Source organism: Leptonotus elevatus, chromosome 2, assembly GCF_054856555.1.
Source record: "Leptonotus elevatus isolate MCC_2025b chromosome 2, RoL_Lele_1.0, whole genome shotgun sequence".
Lineage (NCBI taxonomy): Eukaryota > Metazoa > Chordata > Actinopteri > Syngnathiformes > Syngnathidae > Leptonotus > Leptonotus elevatus.
Genome location: NC_141240.1, coordinates 30,751,497 through 30,774,012, shown reverse-complemented (window position 1 = coordinate 30,774,012; position 22,516 = coordinate 30,751,497). Strand labels below are relative to the sequence as shown.

Sequence of the window (22,516 nt, the reverse complement as noted above, 5' to 3'; positions counted from 1 at the left end):
TCTGCTGGTTCAGCCAAGTACTGGATCACATCCTTTGCCATCATTTACTAATAAATAACTATGCCAACAAGCTACATCTGCATTACTACGTGATCTACAGGTTTGGGGAATCCACAAAGTAAAAACCCTGAAACAGTGCTTCTAGTCAACTGGCAGGTAAACTAGCTCGTCTCCATCTATTGAGTAAGAAGCGCCTGTTGCTAAAGCCAAACTGTTTCAAGGTTACTGATTATCTCTCTTGAGCTAACCATCTGTGTTAACAACAACTTCATTTCTCGTGCATTGGCTGGCGTGATTTTTTGAAGGTCACCAAAGGTTGCAGACAAGCATCCTCGCTGGGGAAGGTTCCAGAAGATCCCAGGATGTTGTAGGGAGGGGTGGCAGGGTGAAACGGCATTTTCCTGTCTTAATGAATAAACAAGGCCGAGCGCACGTCTGGCGCAGGCAGCACAGATGAGAGATATCGGCCTCCATGACAAACGCAGGGCATGACTCAGACAACAACAATAAAAAAGTAACGTTTACATCTTCACCGTGTCGACATGTTTCATCAAAGCAAATTGAGAATGTTACATGAAAGGGAGAAAAGGAAGCAAGAAAGTATCTGTGGGCTGGCGATGGAAATAAAATTGCGGTTAATCGTTGTTGTTTTAATTTTGGCGCCCAGTCCTTCTGCCTCCCCCATATGTTGCCGCTTTCTGCATCGTCTGAACTTTTTACTCCCCCGTTTCAGGATGGGAGTACATGACTTGGTGACTGCTCGAGCTTCCTGCAAAGCCACATGAATGAAAATGACATCTCTCCTCAATTGGTTCGCTCCTCATAGCACCTTGTCGTTACTGTCTTTAAACAGTTTTGGGGCGATGCAATGGCAATTTCTTGTTTTTTGGGGTTGAAGTCTGAACAAATTGTCAAAATCATACCCAGTATAAAAATATGGGTAGAGACTTTCCCATAAGTTTCTATTGGAAGTTAATCTTAAGAATTTTACATTACAGTACCCCAAGTGCTCCATTTTCCCCCCACTTCACTCAAGCAACAAAAAAACCAACACAAAACAAAAATCTTTATCCTCTGTTTATAGCATTCTAACAAAAAAAACCATTTAGAGACTATTTTAAATTGTGAAGTAAATGTGTAATGTGTTTACTTTAACACAATGTGCACTCTAAAATCAGTTGGGTCAAACGTAACCCAATTATGGATCAAAAATGGACAGATCCTCTTCATGGGTCAATTTGACCCATCTTTCTGGGTTGTTTTATACAAAATGAGCCAATATTTATGAATTATTTTACACTGAAAGACACATTTATTGTCTCAAAGTTGGGTCAAATCGACCCAAGTAGGGGATCGGTCCATTTTTGACCCATAGTTAGTTTTTGTTGTTGTTGAACAAACCGTTTTTAGAGTGTCATGATTCGCTTACAAAATGAAACATTTTCTTCTAATTTGGCTATACAAAATCTGCCTAGCAACTTAGCAAAAATGTGTTGCTTCTTTTTTTAATTTTTATATATAATTACCCAAGCCTATTTGTTAACTCTGCAGTTTGTGTGACAATGAGATCTTATTTGTTTAAAGTGTCACCAACTTAGATGTAGCTTTCTTTCCAAATTGAGACAGTAACTATTACGTTCCCCCCATATGTGACTAGGGATATCACCATATTAAAAATTAAATAAATATTATTGTTGTAGACTGTTGTCATGCTGTGATATTAATAGCAGCACATCAGTTAAAACTATGTTGATGTTTTTTTCTATTTGTGCAGTTCAAGCACCCTCTGTTTAGTTTATTACTGCGGGTAATTTTAATTAGGCATGTTGTGGCCATGTATGTTTAAGACCCACGGTAATTGCAAGATGACCGAACACATTCACTCATGAACTACATAGACCATGATGCCTTGCACCACTGTTCTGAGCCAACAGGATCACATGACAATAAAATGTCTGGCCAACTCTATTTCTTTGTCACCGCTGTTATGTACAAAAACACAATGAGCTCTTTTTTTCTTTTTCTTTTTTACAGCATTACAGGCATTTTTTTTTCTTCGCTAACCTTCCCACAACATCGTGATAATATCGTGAAACTTTCCATCACTATATGTGACGACAGCATAACTGTTTCGGAACAATGTACAGTATAGACATTATTTGAGCTTTCCTGGCATGTCGTGTGTAATTTGTCCCACCATTTTCCCTTCATATTTAAAACACTCCATTGGATGGACCTGTTGTAAAGATCAAATGTATGCGTTGGAACAATGCTGGCTTTGACATCTCAAGTGTTTGTCTTGTCTCTCGGAGCTGAATAGACGTTGCGCAGGTTCCACTTCCTCAGATGGAGGCCGCCCGAAGGGTCGGGGGGAAAGAAAAGTCAAGGAACTGACACTGCTTCCAACACCCATCCTTTCTTTCTGCCCACCGGCATCTCTCACTATGTTATCAGCGCAGGAAGAGGCAGGGCGGTGCACACACAAAAGTGTGTTTCGCGTTACTTTGGTTGAGCGTTTTTAATTGGGAATACTTGTCAACTATGCAGAAAGTCAAGCACGCACATGATGATCACTTGACGTCGCTCAATATGATGCTCTGCCTTGTTTTGTGAACCTGACCCCAACATCCGGCCCCTTTCAACTTTAGCATCTGCTCACATACTTCCAAAACCATTCACAAATCTTTCACCTGCCCGAAAAACAAAAGCAAACTGTCAAAACATCCCGCAGGGCCAGCCCGTGTGAAGCAAGCGTGCCACGAGCGCGCACGCAGGATGCTGGTCAGAGAGTGCGAGTGCCATTATCAGTTGATTAGCCAGCAAGTCTCGCCTTTTTCCTGTGAGTGCTTCGGTCATTTGCGAGCACACAAAACGAGGGTGCAACGGCGTCTAATTCATTTTGGCATACAGTTCAAACGACACACTGTCAGGAAAGCTAATCTGCCCCCCCCCCCATTCCTATGTTTTGACAATAAAGATAGCCTATCTCATCCCATTACAAGCAGCCTGTATGCTGCCTTGTCCAAGATACGCCTGACAACCAGTCTAATGTTGTGTGTCACCCAATAAGACTGCTGTAACCCTTTGATTGCGCCACTAAGTACGCTTAATATTCTTGCGGCAGGGAGAGGGACACTCCCAAGTTGAACTAAATCAAGACCGGCGTGAAACCCATGTTTGCTGCAGTAAAACGTCAACCAACAGTCATGTATTCACATGAGAAACATGAATTAATTCCTTAGTTGAAGGCGGCCTTAGTTTAGCAAAGAATTACGGAAAAAGTGGCTAACATTTTGTCTGACTTCTACATTTTTTCGAGATACGAGCCATTATTCGTCCATTTTTTGCTTTGAGTTAAGAGGATATTTGTATGATGCCAGTGAACGCGATACAGTTAGTGAACAAACCTTCGATACTTCGAGTCCCAGGTAATGTTTGTTTAATGGTAGTCCAGCTTTCTTTTACAGAAACGTGCTATTCATGTTGTTTGTGGTTGTGGATACAGAGACCACGATAACCCATTATTTTTACAACAAAAAAACATTAATTTAATGAATTGATGGAGTTTAACCGCCTTAAAATATTGTATAGAGCCCATCATGAAATTTTACTAGTTAATATACAATTTTTTTAAATAAAAAAGCAACAAAAAAAAACAAAAAAAGGAAAAGTGAGTACAAATTAAGACGAACCAAAAAAAATTCCAAACCTAAATATAGAACAAAATAAAAAGAAAGATGCATTTCAACTCAACGTGTCAGTCTATGGAACAATCTGGATTGTAAAACAAAATCTTCTCAGTCTATTTGTATATTTTTCAAGTATTTAAGTATAAAAGCACAATTACCCCTTTTATTTCCTTTACTTGACTTTGAATTTGAATATAGTTTTATAATGTCTTTTTTCTTTTACAAATGAAATAAATAAATGATGAATTAATTGATTGATTGATCATGTTTACTGTACACAAAACAGAGAATTGTGTATTCACAATAACCACTTTGTATTTTAAGTCCGTTAACTTAAGGCTAACTCTTAATGGGAAACTCCATGGACGAGCAAACGTGTATGCCATTCATATGGCAGTGTTGTAACGCTTTTAACGAACAGATTTGAACACAAATTTAATAGCTAGACTGTAGGCAAGTAAGTAGTAATGAAGTAGATGGTGTAACAATATTCAGTTACATATTCTTTATCTTCTGCAACAACAAAAAAATATTACTACAGACTAGTCACAGAAAAAAAAAAGCCCTATAATGATTCATAAAACCATAAATCGCTTATTTTAATGTATTTTTTTCCATAAATTCATGAGAAAACTGAATTTTAAAGGCCTAAATGTTTTTTCCTGGTATCTTTGTTTTCTTGAAATATACTGTTCACAGGAATTTCAAAATATTCTCTTAAATTTACGAAAGACCTGACTTATTGCACTTCAAGATAATTCAGAATTGTTTAAATAAGTTTACAATTATTGAATTAAATATGAAAATAATTTCATGTCATCCTAGCTGATGTAAATATTTTTAAACACGTGTTACTTTCATTAACAAAAATTAACTAAATCATTTGACCCATAACTGTTTCCGCATAATTTTATGTTTGTGTTTTTTTTAATCATGTCCTTGAGGTTTAAACAAAATTGATGTTCCATATTTGAATTTTAATCAACATTGGATTGAATTGAATCAAATCAAACATTTGTGAATTCAAATATGTATAATTGACTCAGGAAATAGTGTTGACAAAGTTGACACCCAGCCTTAATGAAATTTATCATCATTTATAAACTCTTTAAATCTTACATTCTTTTATTTTATTACTACGGTGGACCCCCCCCCCCCCCCCCCCCCACCCAAACTTGTAGTACGGCACCCACGTATACACCAATTTGTGGATTTTTTGTTTTCAATATATTTTTTTAAACATTTTATTTATTTTGTTTAAGGGATTTTCATAGAGGACAACCCCATTGAATTATTTTTTCTTCTTCCACTGCACTTCAATAAGCGTCGATTATATGTAAATTTTCACTATCATTGTGCTATTATTGTCCCTATCCCCCATGAATAGCCAGGGTGGGGGTGGGGGCACTGTACAGTATATGTTTTTATAATGTACAATATTGCAGTGCTATTTTCCATTTCCCCACTGCCAATAGGTGACTGTTCAAAATTTATGAAAATCGGGCTGAGTAAAAGTGCACTAGCCTGTCTCTCAACACACCTTTATATCTGGAACTTCCTCAGAGCTCAACCAGCCACCAGATGTGCTCAAACACAATATCAACGTTTGAGTTCATTTCCTTTGTGCAGAAGAAACACAATGCAAAACAAACCCTAAAGAAAATAAGCGTGATTAAGACATCCAACGAAACAAAACAAGAAATGCAAACAAAAATCAAGTGAGAGAAATTAATCAGGAGTCGGCCTTTTCTTGAACTGACTTCAGAAAAATGGGATGAGGAAATGGACAATGGGTGATGCAGAAAGGCGGTGGGCGGATGGTGGAAACGTGAAGGAGAGAATGTCAGTGCTGCCGATTCAAGTTGTATTTTTTTTTTTATCTGGCACTTGCATCGAAGAAGGGAAAGCGTGGGCTACAGTGAGAGTGGCGTCGTGGTTGGACATTGCTGAAAGATGGTCCAAAATAAGGCTTTCTTCTTTAGCTGATTAAAAGAAGTGTAACCAGAAAGGCGGAGGTCACAAGTATCCACCACAGATCAGACAAATGCTTTTGTTACAGCGTGTGCATCAAAAGGCAACCAAAAACCACATTGAAAACGTGACCATTTTTATTGTTTTTTTTTTGCTGTTAAAACGACTAATGCGTTTTAAAGTCAACACAGTTGACTTATTAAATCAGCTAATATTAGCAAGAAACAGATTGATGTCATAAGCACAAGCACTACTTTTAGTAATGATCAAAAGTACATTTCTGTCAAAGCACATTAATCAAACATACCCCAAAAATATTTACAGCAGTTCATGTGTGACTCGCATGCTGCACTACCGGGCTTGAGAAGAATGACAAGCATTTTTGATATCCCCTTATAAATCGTCAAATAATAACATCTCAAAACCTCGAGCCAATTCAAAGAAACGTATTACATTTTCGGACTCAGCAGGCCACAACTACCCAGAAACCAATAAAATATCTTTGCACTTGAAGAAAAAAAAAATTGGCTAGTGTAACTTGACATCTGTTTATATGAAGCGCCTCCGATGCCCTTACATATGAATTATATGGTTAATAGTGTTCCTGCTGATAAAAAATAAAAATAAGAAAGAAAAATACAAAGAAAAGAGAACCCTCAGAGCGATCCATGTTAAAAAAAAAAAAAGAAAAGAAAGAAAACTGAAGACGGCAAACTACAGGGGGTTGAACTTTAGATACACTGCCCCCTGCTGGTCACATCAACTTGTAATAACCTGCTGATACAGCGGAAAAAGAGAACAAATATGACAAGAGGATCACCCTTTGTCCATTTACTGCTGATCAAGACACAATAGTAGTTATCCAAAAGTTGGCTTCATGTGAAACAACCACACCTACTAAACACAATCACACACACACAAAAAAAAAACGCGAGGCAGCTGAGATGAACACAGTATAAAATCACTTTTATAAGTTACGGTGCTTTACATATTGCACTTCCCTACAAAATAGCATAACAATTCACAGTATGGTTGGTCAATGCCACATGTTCCCCCAAAAAGGGTTTCACTTGGCCATCAAAGCATAAGAAAGTGTAAAGCTTTTACTTTTGTGCAATTTTGTAAGTCAGAGGTTGACTTTGTAAACTTGCTCATCTAACAAAAAAACCAAAAAAAAACCCCACACATTTATCCAAATAAAAATTGTAAAGGAGCGCAGATTCTTCATTCCTCACAGCCTACAAATGGTACCGTTGTCCCATTTTCTCTGTGCAACTTCCCCCTCGCCGACCAACTGGAGCTCAGTCCAGGCTGCACCACTTGGAAGTCCGATTTACACTCTTAAAATAGTGGAACACCCTTCAAGAGCAAAGTCAGAGAGAAAAAGAGCGAGAGCACTCAATCAATCTGCCGCGGGAAGAGGAAATGATCTCAGAGCTACAGCTTAACACTTGAAAATAGCTTTGCTGACTTGCAGATTTTTAGAAGCCATCACACCTTGGCTCCTCTTTGGGGGCTTCACTGCCCACGTAATATGGCTTTGATACACGTTTGGACCACGTCTCAGGTTGGACCCGTTGGGGCCGCCTTAAGGCTCATTATGAAAGCGCATGCCTTGAGATTTTGGTCATCTAACATCTGAGGAGAGCGCCCACTGCACACGTAGTGGACTTATTACTACCCTCATCCCTTTGCTCAGCACAAGCCATGTCGCCATGACGACGGGACTGCGCCGCACAATCCACAGGGTGCATATTTGGCTCAATCCTTTTTTCTTTTTCTTTTTTTAAACAAAACAAGACGACAAAAGGTAAAAGTCACTGGATTTTGGACAGTCCACTTGCCAGGAGGAGTCTGAACGGGACAGTGGAGCGCGAGACAGTTAAGGGGAGTCGGTGGAGACCTGCAAAGGAAGAGAATGAAATGAAATTGTGCACAATTGTAGGGTGGAGTGCCAAAACCAGGGAAAATAGTGGTTTCGCTGAAACCAGAGTCAATTAATCATGGAACAAAAGTGAGCTGGGAGGCAATGGGAAAGAATACGTGAGGTGGCCTAAGCGCAGAGATGCTATCTGAACTCTAAGGAAGGGGGACTGTGCATGTGTGTGTGCGCTTGCTTGCTTTGAGGGCTTGTTTGTGTTGGGTGGAGGGTCCGAGGGTGTGTGTGCTGTGAGGGGGTCGAGGGCGGTGGGCCTGAAGGTCCCCCAAGGGGATCTGACTCTACTCCTGTCCTTTTACACTTTCCTGTATGAATTGTATTCTTTCTATCTGAGGAAAAGAGACCAGCCCACAGGGAAATGGGGCCGATGCTGGGAAACTCTGACGGCTAACCAAATGCAGTCCACTTTAGCTCAAACCGCTCAGGCCATTCGGACGTGCTGTCATTTTGACACAACTGAAAGAATACCCACCAAACGCGCGGATGAGTTCCCTCTGCACCGCCCACGTGACCGTCTTGATCAGAGAGGCGGAGGTGAGGCCAGCAAACAGCATGTTGTACAGAAACACAACGTAGAAGTTCCCAAGCCAGTTATAGCGGCCAAAGTCTCCCAGCAGATCGAAGCGCGTGATCCCTAAGACCACAGGAAAATCATAAAACCTCACGGCTCAAACACTCAAGTTTGGCTTCACACAATAGCAAAGGCTACAAACGCCCTCATGTGGCCATTATTAAAACTACAGGTTCTGACTATCCGTGTGTTTCTTTTACTCGCTTACCAAGTGTACGTGAAAAAACTGGAAGGGCTGAGCTCAGGATGAGAAGAGAAACACAGTTGCCGATCATCTAAAGGGAACATAAAAATACATCTTAAAAACTTTTTTTTCTTTCATTTTTTACATGTTTGTGTGATATAGTCAGAAGATGAAAAGGCATGTCATGTGGAATTGGGCTGGCTTTAAAAGTGACAAATCCAGTTGTTTGTCCGCAATCCATGATGCAGACATACGTGCGTATAGATAAAAAAAAACATCACCACAAACGCTGTGGGCGTGTGTACTGAATGCGCCAAAATCAACTGCCAATCAAATACCTCTACTACGCTCTGGAAAAATGGATGCTAATTTGTCCATCATATTTCATATGCCTACATTTAACTCATTCACTGCCATTGACGTCAAAAATTCATTTGAACTATTTATATTAGTTTAACATTTTTTTCCACTTTTGTTAACAAGAGTATGAAAGCCTAGAATGTTTTTATTGTACATTTAGAACAGATATAACAGTTGTGATTAATTTTAACTAGTGAAGTAATGCGATTAATTACAATAAAAAAAATTATCGCCTGACGCCTCTAATTTGTAATAATCTTTTCTCTCTTTTAAAAAAAAAAAATGTTTTAATCGCGTCAGGCGATTAATTTTTTAAAATTGTAATTAATTGCATGACTTCAATAGTTAACTCACAATTAATCACACATTTTATATCTGTTCTAAATGTACAATATTTTTTTTCTAGGTTCTTATACTCTTGTAAACAAAAGTGGAAAAAAATGTTAAACTAATAGAAATAGTTCAAATGAATTTTTGACGTCTATAGCCGTCAATGGCAGTGAATGAGTTAAGTACGTGTTTGGGCCCCAGAAATCCACTTACGCATGTAGTCAATGTCCACATGCAGGCTGTCAAAAGCAAGACTTTTTAAAATAAAATATGAAAAACTACCCAAACAATCTCAATCTTCCATATTTTTCTATCTGATGTGCGCACACTCCAGGCAGACAACGAGGCGCTCTATAGAGGCCACACCTGTACATAGTTGTTACATGCATTTTGGGCATCTTCTCACGTAAGTTGTTCCAGGTGTTCATTCAATATAAACAGCAATATATAACACAAAAAAAAAAACCTAGAGCTACCTGTGTGAGGTTAGTGTCCTGTGCACGAGGCACCAAGCCGGTGAAGAGTGGAGAGCTATAGAATCCAACAACTGATGACACCATTAGATAACTGTCAGTCATTATTAAGGACAACACAAAAATGTATAGTTTTTCATGAGTGACAGCCCCACAAGTTTCATAACACATAACAGCCTGCGGTTTACACTTTGTCAAAACAAATTGCCATTGCATGAAAGGATACAGTATAAGGACTACTTGAACTGCTGCACCCAGTGAACCGAACATTGAGAAGGAGGCCCTCCCAAGGTGCGGGTCCTGAATGAACAAAGAGCAGCTGTCATCACCAGACATACACCACTTCCTGCAAAACATCTCACTAAATCCTTACCTCCATTCCTCGGGGCATAGCCGTTTCATCCAGGAGCAACTCCAGCACATTGAAACAGACCATCAGCACACACAACACCTGAAGACACAAAAATATTACCAAGGGTCCCATTGGCTGCATGAAAGAATGGCTTTAATCAGACTGGGAGAACATCATGAATAATTACAGTGAGGGCGAGGAGCATAAGCATGGCCAGTGGATAACCCAAGTTTCTCTGCCATGGCGAAGCTTTCCTGCGCATCTCTGTAAAGACCGAAAGAAGAAATAAGTTAAGAAAACAATGACTGGACGTTGTGCACAAAGTTGGAGAGATGAAACACACCCAAGGCGATACGCTTTGTTCGGATCGCTTGGTGCTCTTTCTTCATTGCCTCAATGTTCAGCTTGACCCAGCAGGACTGAGAACTGCCACCTTCAAACAGACAAAACATCACATTGAAAGTTAAAGACAAAAACAAAAAAACAAGAAAAAAACAACAAACAAAAAGAAGGTTCACTTACACTTTAGTTTCCTGGAGAGAGAGTCCTCCTCCATTGTGGTGCAGCTGAGGGCATCATCAACATCTTCAAACAGCTGAGGGAGATCAGAAAAATCAGCAAGTAAGTAAATATTCAAAGCTAGACAGTGGACAATTTTTTTTTAACAAATCACAGTGATGTTTATGATCCTTAAGCCTGGCTACCAGTATACATTTTTAGCAAGACCACACATTCAACCAATGTGTGATATGCATGAATAAAAAAATAACTAGTATTTTTTCATAGTCTCTTTTTCAGGATAACAGTGGGAAGACTGACTTTACAGCATTTTTTTTTTAAGTTAAAAAAACAGTCATAAAAAGTGACACTGGACATTTTTACCTCTCACTTCTAAATAACCAATATGTACACTCTAAAAACAGTCAATAACCCAATTCGGGTCAAAAAGGGTCAATTTGACCCAACTTTCTGGAAAAAAAGGGTTTGTTTTGTTCAAAATTACCCAATTTTGGGGGTTGTTTTTGCATAACAATCCAGAAAGTTGGGTCATATTGACCCAAGTAGTGGATCAGTCAAATGTATTAATTTTTTACTCATTGGGTTATTTTTGACCCAACTGTTTTTAGAGTGTAGCCTCATTGAATATATAGTCTGGCTTAATGTATGGCATTGTCACTCACCCGAGGTTTGACCAACAGGCTGCCTGTTACACTGAACATCCGAGACAACCCAAAAGGTGTGCACACTGAGGAGAGCAAAACCACAGACAATGTGTTCAAATATCAACAGCAGTTTTAAAATCTCAAATCAATTATGAGTGACACCTACACAGGAGCAGTAGAACTCCAAAAAGAGAGATACCCGAGTACAAGTAGGGAAGGTAATACTCCCAGAGGTCTGCAATTTAGAAGTACACACAGGCAGACACTTGTGTAAGATGTTGTCACAGACCAAATAGGTACAGTTTTAACATTCTGTAGGAGGCTCACCATAGAGGCTCTTCCTGGCCAAGTTGTCGTGGAGAAGAGCTGATGCCACCCACACAATGCCCAACACCAGGAGAGCTAACAGCAACAGCAGGACAACTGCTTCATATACTCGCGCCATTACTCCCTACACATAAACAAAACAGATGCAAATTAGCATATTCAAGCACGGATGACATGAAGTGTGCACTATTACCTTTTTGGATCCTACAAATCCCTCAGACTCGGTGAAGAAGTAGGCAAATGGCATGAGGAAGACCAAGGACAAATTAGAGAAAAGGAAAACTAGGTTCCACAACCCTGTCAAACAAGGAGGAAGTATTAGATTTCAGTGCATGCAATTCCACAGTACACCACTGAGAGGCACAATTTTTCTCTTCCTTTAACTAGTCAGGCATCATGATTACAGAAATTAAAAGAAACCTTTTGGCTTTTGGGGTGCAGTACAGTGTACACTATATTAAAATAAAACAATGTCAGACAAGCTTCACTATGAGACTGAAAAGTTCATGCAAACACAGTTTGTGATGCTTTAGAATGTAAAAAAAAGAATATGAAAACACACCGTGAATAAGTGAACCATTGAGCCATTGCATGTAGTAGCTCTGTGGGAAAGTGAGCAGCACCTCATTGGACAGAATCGAGATGGGGAGAAGCAGCACCGCACACACTGCAACTGACAGCGTGAATGTACACAACCACAGCCTGGAAGAGGAAACAAGGACAGTTAGACTAAAGTAATACTCTAAAGTCACGTTTTTGTTTGTTGGTTTTTACACTAATCTGGCAGGAGCAGCAAAGGTAAAAGTCTAAGGTGGTCCGCAGAGGTAAGACGACAGTGCCAGCGTGTCGGGACAAAGGGCAAAGGGATACTGGACTGTTCCTATCACAATCAACAGCGCACACACTCGTCAAGGCAATAAACTTATAGACAACTACGCCGCATGCGTCTCTGTCCACTCACACTGACACCAATCAACATGAGTGAGAACAGATTGCCTCAAGTCAGTTAATCATTACAAGCTTTTCACTTACGCAATTTTGTTGACGGTAGCATCCTCAATATCATCTGAAAGAGAGCAGAGTGATACCTTTCATTGATTTTTTCGTTAACAAAACCTTGTTATTGAGTTAAAAGAGATCATTGTAAATGTAACTACAGAGATACAAGCCTCCTTATTGGTGAATTCAAAATATGAAGGATGTGTGCGTGTAAACTCCAACCTCATGTATGCATAGCAGAGGTATGGGGGAAGCTATAGTAGCAGCGTTCCATACAGGCACTGCACAAAAAGGACTGTAATAAATTTAAGAAAAAAATATAGTAAAATAAGAAAATTATTTCTTCAAATAAGCAAAATTATCTGCCAACAGAACAAGAAAATGTTACTTAAATTTACCAGTAAGATTTTGAAAAATAAGAAAATAATACTAGGCCTATATCAACCACTGCGGCCTTGAAAATAGTATTTTCAGACTAAAAACATGTAATGTCGACTTTTTTCAAGCTGTAATAAATAGAACTATTTTCTACTTTCTTTTTTTAACGCTTGGATAACTTCGCCTGAGTGTCAAGCAAGGAGGCAACAGGTCCCATTTTCTTTGTCATGACCTCGCCAGGAATTGAACCCACAACCTTCAAGTCTGAGGGTAGGCACTCTACAACTAGACCACTGAGCTGGTACTAAAACAAGGAAAACTGAGCTTAGTAAATATAACGAAATTAACCATATTGCACTTGTCTTGTGTTTCCCCCCCATTTATCTTATTACTAGATTATGCAAAATCTTAAACTAAGAAAACTCATGAAACTCCAGTTTAGGGCCTTTGATGTTGGTTAGTTGCCATTTTAAAATGTGCTTGTTTTAATTCTCACAATACTTAAAACTGGCGGTTAACACTCAATGCCAAGACTGCTTGATCAAATAAGATAATTAAGTAATAAGTATCTTAAAACAAGCACAATGAAATTATATTTTACTTAAGATTTTAGTTTTTGCAGTGGGAATGAAACAAGCTCAAGTTGTCACTGGCCTCAGAAAAGGGCGCGAGGGAGGGGTTTTGGAACATTCTGTACAAGTATGATTGGAGTCTCCAGTGAAAGGGATTAACAAATAAAAAACAAATAATGAGTCACTGAGAATGCCATCTTTTCAGAAAAAAACATGATCATTATTAATACGTAATCCCTTATGTTTGACGTCATGGAACAATTAAAAACCTTGTATGACCAGCCATACGTCTGTGGAACAAAAATAAATTCTTGGCTCCTCACTTCTACCGACAACTTGAGAAGAGCATAGTTTAAGAGATTGCATTGCTCAAGTGCTTTTTAGCTGCAGGGCTATACTGCTCCGCATGCACATGTGCACTGGCAGTTATCCACAAAACGTAATGAAGTCCACCCAGCCACAGCAAAGCAAAGAAACTTGGCCTGTTGGACATCCTACAGCTGCTTTCAATGGAGGCAAGTTATTGAATTGCTTACGTAACCGCCAGCCCCGTAAGCCCAAAGAAATGTAAACAGGATTTTTGCACTTTTGACAACAAAACCTAACACGGAAAGTCACAAACATAGAGTGCATCCTAGTCAATCAATTAAAAAAAATTATACAGTTCATCTCACACGTGAGAAAGTTTACCTTCAAAGAACTAAAAATAAATTTCTCTACTAATTTATTGTGTAAATGTAAAATGTTGAAACACACAAACACTCTACCATTTTCTCACAAGTGACAAGTTCATAAGCTAGCATTAGACGCTAACAAATCAGTCTACATTGGGTGACCAGATTTTCAAAATTAGAAACTGTGACGCTACAATGTCAATCAAATAGGGCCTACACAACAAATTCTCACCAAATTAAATCGCTAGTCAATCATCGTCAATTGGGACTAAATGCTATTTTGGTTGACCGTTCAACAGCGCTAAACAAGTTACCGTTATCCAATTTTTGCAGCTATTAGGAGCCAACTGTGTAGTTTACCTTGCGACGGTCCCGCATTGGAAACATGCTGCTAGAAAATGTTAGCTGGTGTTGGCGCTCTCAGCGACCTCGGCAGAAGGAATACATTTCCCATGATTCTTTTGACACGGGAGCACAAAGTAGTTGTAGTTCCAGTGTGCCGAACACTTCTCCCAATAAAATGTGTGTGAATGAGAATGCAAACTTTTTAAATTTGGAAGTAATAGGAAATAATTAACAGTTAAATTCCCTTTTAATAGGTTTATCATATGAATCACTATGACAACTGTGTGATTGACATGCATATGTATGCATGGATGGATGGCAAAAACGGGACGTCGGGACGGGCCCTGCATAATATCGAGACAAAGCAACGGGGTTGGCGAGAAGGGACTGTCCCGGGACAAACGGGGAGTCTGGTCACCCAAGTCTACTGCTTCACTTTGTGCTGTGCACTCTCTTGTCAAGCTACACAACAGATGGAACTCAAACACACAATATTGGCTGAGAATCATGTCAAACCAATGACTAACTAAATTGAGAAGTAGAAACAACAAAATGTAACTGGTAACGGTGCATAACAACACTTCAAAGAACTAACGCCTGTGTTCATCCACAAGACTATCGACGATCATCTCTGACTATCATGACACGGAAACACCAACGAACGCTGGACAAAAGTCTTCAACTGTGTGTTTTGCGTGTTGAAAAAAATGTCAAGATGCTTTTGCCAGTGTAAAAGGAGCCTGAAGCAACAAGTCAAAAGCACAACTTTGTGTTTGTCTTGGAACAACATTCTTCACCACCCCTTCCTTGTCTTGATCCACTGGGAAATCGCCTGGAGTCATAGCTGCATGATACCAAACACACCTTTTGTACTTTCAGTATTCTCTCCACACTTTAAGCCACGGTACTGCGTATACATGCCATGGCTTAAATTTACATTCATGCAAACATTGCAAAGTCCTATAAATAATTGCATTTAACACTGTATACTGCAGGAAGGGAATAACCTGTATTGTTGTGATTTTAATGTTCTGTGCCTGATGAATGTTTGAAATGAGACTCAGTCACCTTTCACCTCAGTAAATACAATAAAAAGACCAAATTATATACTGAAGATGGTGAACAACTGTGCCTAACAATCAATTCTTCTCTTGAACTTCTCATTCACATGAACTTGCATATCACCTTTCACACTGTCCGTCCAAAAAGTTTTTTATTAGAGTGCTTTTTCCTTGCTGCTGGACCATGAGAAAGGGGCCGACACAGAACTGGTGGCAAAACACAAATTTCCCCGCTTTAGAAGCGAAACAGTGGCTGCGTGAAAGGATATAGTCGAAAGCCAGGCCTGACATGTACAACTTGTTCCAGTGGTCACGAGGCCATTAGAGGACAATTTTTCACCTAAAATCGGATTAAATTGTTTTGATGTGTATGATAGTACACAATTATAGAATGTGTTCCACGAGAGCTATTTGTAGATGGGAACAGGTAACGAAAAAGGAGACACTGAGGTTCTCAAACCCCCCGACAGTCTTCAAATAAATGTGACTTCCAATGACAACTTTAAGCGAACCAGTCTGTGATACGCCTTCCAAATGTAAGACTTGCTGTGGGGGAGAGAAGAGATTTCCGAACAGCATTGGAACCCTTCCCCCCACCCGAGATAGATAATACTTTGCAGACTGGCCTAACCTCAATGTAGTAGACACACAGTTCAAGGGTTTTATAACATACTGCCCAATGAGACAAAAAGACAGTTTTCCTTACCGGTGACAAACTCTGCAGTCTTCTTGAAGCGTGCAAGTATGAGGTAGGACACGATGTAGAGGCACGTAAACAGGAGTACACAGATCTGGACAAGACACAGAAAGATATGACATTTGAGGCACATTCATCATAGAAAGGGAAAAAGGTCAGTCAACAGACCCTGTTCCAGAGTTTTGTACACAGCTGATTTGTACGCAACTCAAGCCTGATTCGGGCAATGTATACGAGGCTCTGACGCCAACATTATCCACAAGAGAAACAAAAAGAGGCTCAGACAGACAGGCTCTTATTTGAGAAAATTTACTTTTGTACAAAAACGAATCAGATTTAAAACAAAATAGGTCTACATTTACAAACGCATGGACAGACAGATGGAGCCAGAAGATTATCACCTCATTAAAACAAAGAGTTCTAAATGGGTGACAGTGTAAAGGAGAGATTAAGAGTGAAATGTGGGTGATATACCAAGTAATGAAGAGCTGCCAGCAGATATCATTGTTTGACATAAGGCTGTCAAATATGTAGGCCAAATCTATTGTTCATGCTCTGTTTGCTGATGGATCTCAACATTTTTGCCCCAGAATGATGTACACAAAAGTGTTGGTTCCACAACCAAGCCAAAAGAATCACCTGTCCTGACAAGTGTTTAAGCACGCTCAACTGGATTTCTAAATTTGCTTCTCACCGGTGTTGATCTTGCTTAATAAGAAGGAAGCGACCTCACAGCAAACAAGCCTAAGATGAACTTTAGAGATACATTACAATCATGCCTGTGTGAACATTTCCTCATTCACTGCCACTGACGGCTATAGACGTCAAAAATTTATTTGAACTATTCCTTTTAGTTTAACATTTTTCCCACTTTTGTTAACAAGAGTATGGAAACTTAGAATTGTTTTTATTGTATTAGAACAGATTTAAAATTTGTGATTCGTGAGTTAACTAGTGAAGTCATGCGATTAAAATTTTTAAGCGGCTGACGCCCCTAATTTTTTTAAATAATATTTTCTTTATTTGTTTTTATTAATAAATAAATAAATAAATAAATATATATATATAAATTAAGATAAAAAAATTTGGGGCAGCAGGCGATTACAATTTGTAATTGTAAATATTCGCATGACTTCACTAGTTAACTCACGATTAATAACTCATTTTATATTAGTTCTAAATGTACAAAACAAATCTAGGCTTTCATACTCAAAAGGATTTGACTCGAGAAATAGCGTGACATCTTCAAAGGGGTAAAAACTGTTTGTGGTACAATACCAGGATTAAACATAGTACCGTCAATGGAACACACTCAAGAACAAACTTTTTGCACTCTTTTTTTGTGGGAATCATTAAAGTATTAAAGCATCATAATCCAAACTATAAAATGAAAAAATTGGCCAGCTCAAACCATATCATTGTAACAGTTTATCTGTACAGTTTTCCAATGTGACTGTATAGTACATATAATCTTGGTTTGGGGGTTGGACCCCCCTCCCTTGACTTTGAGAGGCATGACGGTGACCCACATTCGAAAAGAGACAAATGAAAACAAAGGAAATGTCTGTGAAATGTGTGGTGGTCAAAAAACAACCGTAGTAAAAACCTCAACAATATGTGTACTACTCTATTTGCTGTGGTTGATAAACTCAGTAATCCCCCAAAGTAGTTAGTGCCAGAGCTCCTCTCAACAGATATATGATTTTGCTTACTATTTCAGTGAAAAAAATACAATCCTTTAGGTCAAACATGGCTAACCAGCAGGCTAAAACCTCAGGCTGCTAACCCAAAAACTGGATTAAATGTGAATTTACTTGTCATGCCTGGAGAGTGAGACAAACACGAGGTAACAGAATAACAAGAGTTGTGTTAGGTTTCAGACGCGACATTAGTGTAGCAACAGAGCTAAGACAATATCCCACACATAAAATTAAAGTTATAAATGATAGTATAATATCATACAATACTGTAGTGCCATATTTGGAAAAGTTCTAAACCAAATGATGCAATGTTAAGGGTTAAACAAACGTGATGATTTTGGAGGTACAAGGATTCCGCACGACACCAGTGATATGTGAAGAGGAATCGAGGCGTGTAATCATCTAGCATGCAAACACACAAATCCTTTGAACCGGTTTTTATTTCCCATCCCTACTTTAAAGTCACCGTCACCAAAATATCCTGTTGTCGGGAACATGAATGATGTCAGCTGCCAGGTACAGGGTGTGGAATATGGGTGGCTCTGGAATCAATTTAAATATATTACTTACATTGTCTTTGGAACGTTAGCTGCTGTACCTCTGCCAAGGAGGCAGAGTTCAATTAGATTGTTTTCCATTATTTTTGTGGTGGCAACGTGCGGCCTGGGTTAACAGGCAAAGTGAACCATCTTTCACCACCATAAGTATGGATTATTATTATTTTAACGAGTTTGAGCACACCACGCTGTACTCGATTATGACTGGACTAGGTGGGCTTGGGTGTGAAACTCTGGCTTTTACACAAACAGGGGGGTCTGCATTCTACTGAGTGGGTGGGCCATGCTGTATGATCAGCAAATTCAACCATTCAACCGTGAAACAATTATCCTTGCTACAACTGTTGGCTTTAGAGTGTGTTAATATTTGACAAAAGGGTAACTAATTATAATTACGCTTCTAAGAACCATTCAAAATGGACAGTTATCTCTGGTGTAAAGGAGGAAGGCAAAATGTGTTCTGGAATCTCAGTCAGGAATGTGGAAAATATGCAACTCGACATGGAAAAGCCAGCCAGCTGGCAGGTTCAGCTTCAAAACTTGTCGCTGTGAGGAAACAAGAGCCTCAGCCAACCACATCTAAATTAATTCAATATATTCATAACGAGGGTAAAATGGACATTCACTTCCAGGAATAAGTGCCACTATTATATTGTTTGTGACTCAAAATGGTGGTAATTCACAGAGCACAAATTATTAACCGTCATACAACATCATATTGCACTGACAAATTAATTTAGAAGTGTAGTTCAAGGTGCAGTTCAAATGCTACATCCAAAAGACTTGACAATTAATGTATGTATGTATGCTCTGACCACTAGAACTGTTTACATCACCACAGTGGCTTTAACCAAGTGTTGAGAAGCTGAGTAAAGTACAACCTTGTAGATAGCATATCTCCAAATGTGTTCAACTGTGTTCAACTGTGTTCAAGGCTATTTGAAGAATTACAAGGAAACAATCTTACATTTTCACCGCTGTCAAGTGTCAATGCAGCAAAATAAAATGTACGTCATGTCATGTACAGAGTAAATTATATCACAATCAAAGTAGATGTTCTCACTTTGGTGACGTCATGCTCGGACTCTGACCCATTTATTACTTTGAGTGTCCGCCAAGTTGTGGGTCAGTCTGCTTTTAATGATCAATAAGTTTCGACACAATTTATCCAAATAAGAAGCACTCCTTTTGTGACCACTAACACAGTTTCTGCTTATATTCAACTACAGGTACAATTGGACTTGGAGCCGCTGTTGCATAGTGTAACATCCTCCTATGTCAGCGCTGTCCAAACTCGGTCCTCGAGGGCCGGAGTCCTGCAGGTTTTGGATGTTTCCCTGCTCCAACGCACCGGTTGTTCCAATGAACCGGATCGTTATCAGGCGTATGCAGAGCTTGCTGATGATATTCAGGTGTGTTGGAGAAGAGAAACATCCAAAACCTGCAGGACTCCGGCCCTCGAGGACCGAGTTTGGACACCAACCACTGTCCTATGTGGTCAAGGATGACACAGTTGCTGATGCTCTTCACCTTGCTTTGTTCTCACGAGCATCACAACAAAACGGCTCTACTCCATGCTCCTTGCGGACAACCGAACTTCTCACTCCATTCTCTAAGGGAGAACTCCAACATCCTGCGGAGGAAACTCATTTTGACCACTTGTATCTGGGATCTTGTTTTTTCAGTCACCACCCTTAGTTCGGGACCACTAGCGACGGTAGGACGAGGAACGTAGATCAACCTGTAAATCAAGACCACCACGACAGAGCTCTATCCCATCCTCACTCGTAAACAAGACCCCAAGATACTTGGAGGTCTTGGGGATACTTACCAGTGCCTCCACTTGGGGCAGGGTCTCATCCTCAACCTGGAGAGGGTACTAGACCCTTGGTCTTAGATTTGGTGGCGTTGATTTTCATCCCAACCAGTTCACCATCGGCTAGGAACCGAATTAATACTTCTTTTTTTTTATGAAGTTGTTCAGCTGTGAGGTACACCCCTTTTTACTGATGTTTTAAGTATTTGCCATGGTGTTGTTTCAGTACCTGTATTGAGATACTTTACGCAGGTATCGTATTGAAGTCAAAATTTTGGTATCATAACACTACTACAAAGCATGCTGGGAAGTACACAGCTTCACCATTGCTAAATTAATTTAGCAATTTAATTTATTTTATACACTGTAGAAATTTTCTCAAAGAGGACTCACAGAGTGTGTCACATAAATAAAAATACACATCATCATATACTGTGATACAGATTCACAATGTTTTACGCTATGCAAGAAAATAACCAAATCAATTAAATGTATTATTATTTATTTTTTTAATTCAACAACAAATTTAATCTTACTGGAATGCCAGTCGAAGCAAATAGATTTTCAGCTGCTTTTTAAATGTCAACTGAAGAGGCAGCTTTTTAATTAAAAAAAGAAATGCGTTTCACAAGTTGGGCCAAACTGACTGAATGTTAGCAGATCACAGTCGTGCAAGACACTTGCTGAAACACATGTAGTCATGTAGTGCCGCAGTATTTACACAACCTTATTGAGTCAAGGCACATATTTAGTTGAACACAAAACAGGAAGACGTTATTTATTCTGTTGTATGTAGGGCAACAGGTCAATTGTACCTACTGTAAAGCATTTTTTCTTCCTGTCTTCCTTATTTAGTGCTTGCATAGAGACAGGTGATGAAAGCCATTTATTTATTTACTAGAAATAATCTAAGTGACAATGGTTGGAATTCACTGTAATAGTGTAGATCAAGTTGTGCCTTTTTGTACATGCAAGCACCCTGATGTAACTGTGGATCAAATTATCAGCACATGATACAAGTGAAAACATGTCTAGCAGAGAACCAACAGGAAAATAACGAAAAATAAGTATTGTCAAAAAGCAGGAGGTGATGGGCCACCCCACTTCCTCTCTACCAGCTGCATCCGTGCAGTAAAAAAAAACCCATATGCGCTTGGTAGAGTTGATTATTAAAATGACCGTTTATAAACTAAGAAGTTGTACGATTCCAAAAGGCTTGAAGTACAGTGTAAATTCATGTGTGACATTGCATTGTTTGTTTGTTTGTTGGCATCATAATGAAAGTAACGCAGCACTTACGATGGTCTCCCGGACACGGTTGTGGAAAAGTTGCTCCCTCGCCGACACGTCGTCCGTTTCCATCCTCCCACACCATAACAAAGAAAATGTCGGGTTCAGAAGCCGTACAGTTGGGGGTCGTCAAAATGTTAAAAGACGGGGCATCTTGTCAAGAATGCCGTGGTTGGAAAGCGGAGCAGCCCCGGATGAGTGTGCCACTATTAGCACGATGCTACTCCACTCAGTTAAAAACCAGGGGGCGGGACTGAGGGGCGGGGCTAAGGAGAAGAGCGTGCAACAGGTAGTTGTCAATCATCCTCATCATGGAACGTCTCATTGTCGTCACAGAAAATGCGGATAATTATGTGGCTGACTTCATTCTAAACATGCCATCTCAACGCTTAAGGTTGGTTCAGCACACGCACGCACGCGCGGGTGCACACACACTTGTCTTTGTATAATCGTGGGGACATCTCATTGACATAATGCATTTCCTAGCCCCTTCCCCTAACCCCAACCATCAAAAATGAATGCCTACTCCAAGTCTTGACCCCAAAATGTCCCCACAATTTCAAGTCGGTCCCCACAATGGTAGTTAAACTTGAAAAACACGCGTGCCCCTGATGTTGCAAAGACAAAGGCATCCCCCCCATCCACACACACACACACACACACACACACACACACACACACACACACACACACACACACACACACACACACACACACACACACACACACACACACACACTTTTGATACCTAGTGTCTGATCGCTTTAATGGACTGACATCAGTTGGAAATAAAATACATCTGCTAATATGCCTCTTAGTAGCTGTACTTTATTTGAGTGTTACCTTTCTGAGTATGCTTTTTTTCCCTTTCTTTTTTATTTTTACTTTCCAGGGGTGACAATAGCCCATTTGTGACTTGGTATTTGGAACCAAAAGGTCACGGTTGAAACTTGAAAGCCGAAACCCCGCTTAGGGCAAAATGTGAAAATGGCAAATAGGTTTCACTCTGATCTTTCCTTGCATGCCTGCATGTATGAGATTTGGCGTTGCGTAAATTAAATTTCCCTT

General features: G+C 39.5%; 1 protein-coding gene across 1 annotated transcript; it reads right to left on the bottom strand.

Moving 5' to 3' along the window:
- Positions 1 to 6,600: 6,600 nt before the first annotated feature.
- On the bottom strand, positions 6,601 to 21,737 carry lmbr1l (limb development membrane protein 1-like). The gene is made up of 17 exons (XM_086068638.1): positions 21,458 to 21,737; positions 16,095 to 16,179; positions 12,392 to 12,425; positions 11,922 to 12,061; positions 11,553 to 11,656; positions 11,360 to 11,483; positions 11,199 to 11,267; positions 11,051 to 11,115; positions 10,392 to 10,464; positions 10,213 to 10,302; positions 10,057 to 10,133; positions 9,891 to 9,968; positions 9,744 to 9,817; positions 9,521 to 9,611; positions 8,379 to 8,445; positions 8,072 to 8,233; positions 6,601 to 7,563 (listed from the first exon to the last, which is right to left on the bottom strand). Exons 1-17 carry the CDS (start codon positions 21,518 to 21,520, stop codon positions 7,478 to 7,480), a joined length of 1,482 nt encoding a protein of 493 aa, XP_085924764.1. The 5' UTR covers positions 21,521 to 21,737; the 3' UTR covers positions 6,601 to 7,477.
- Positions 21,738 to 22,516: the final 779 nt, after the last annotated feature.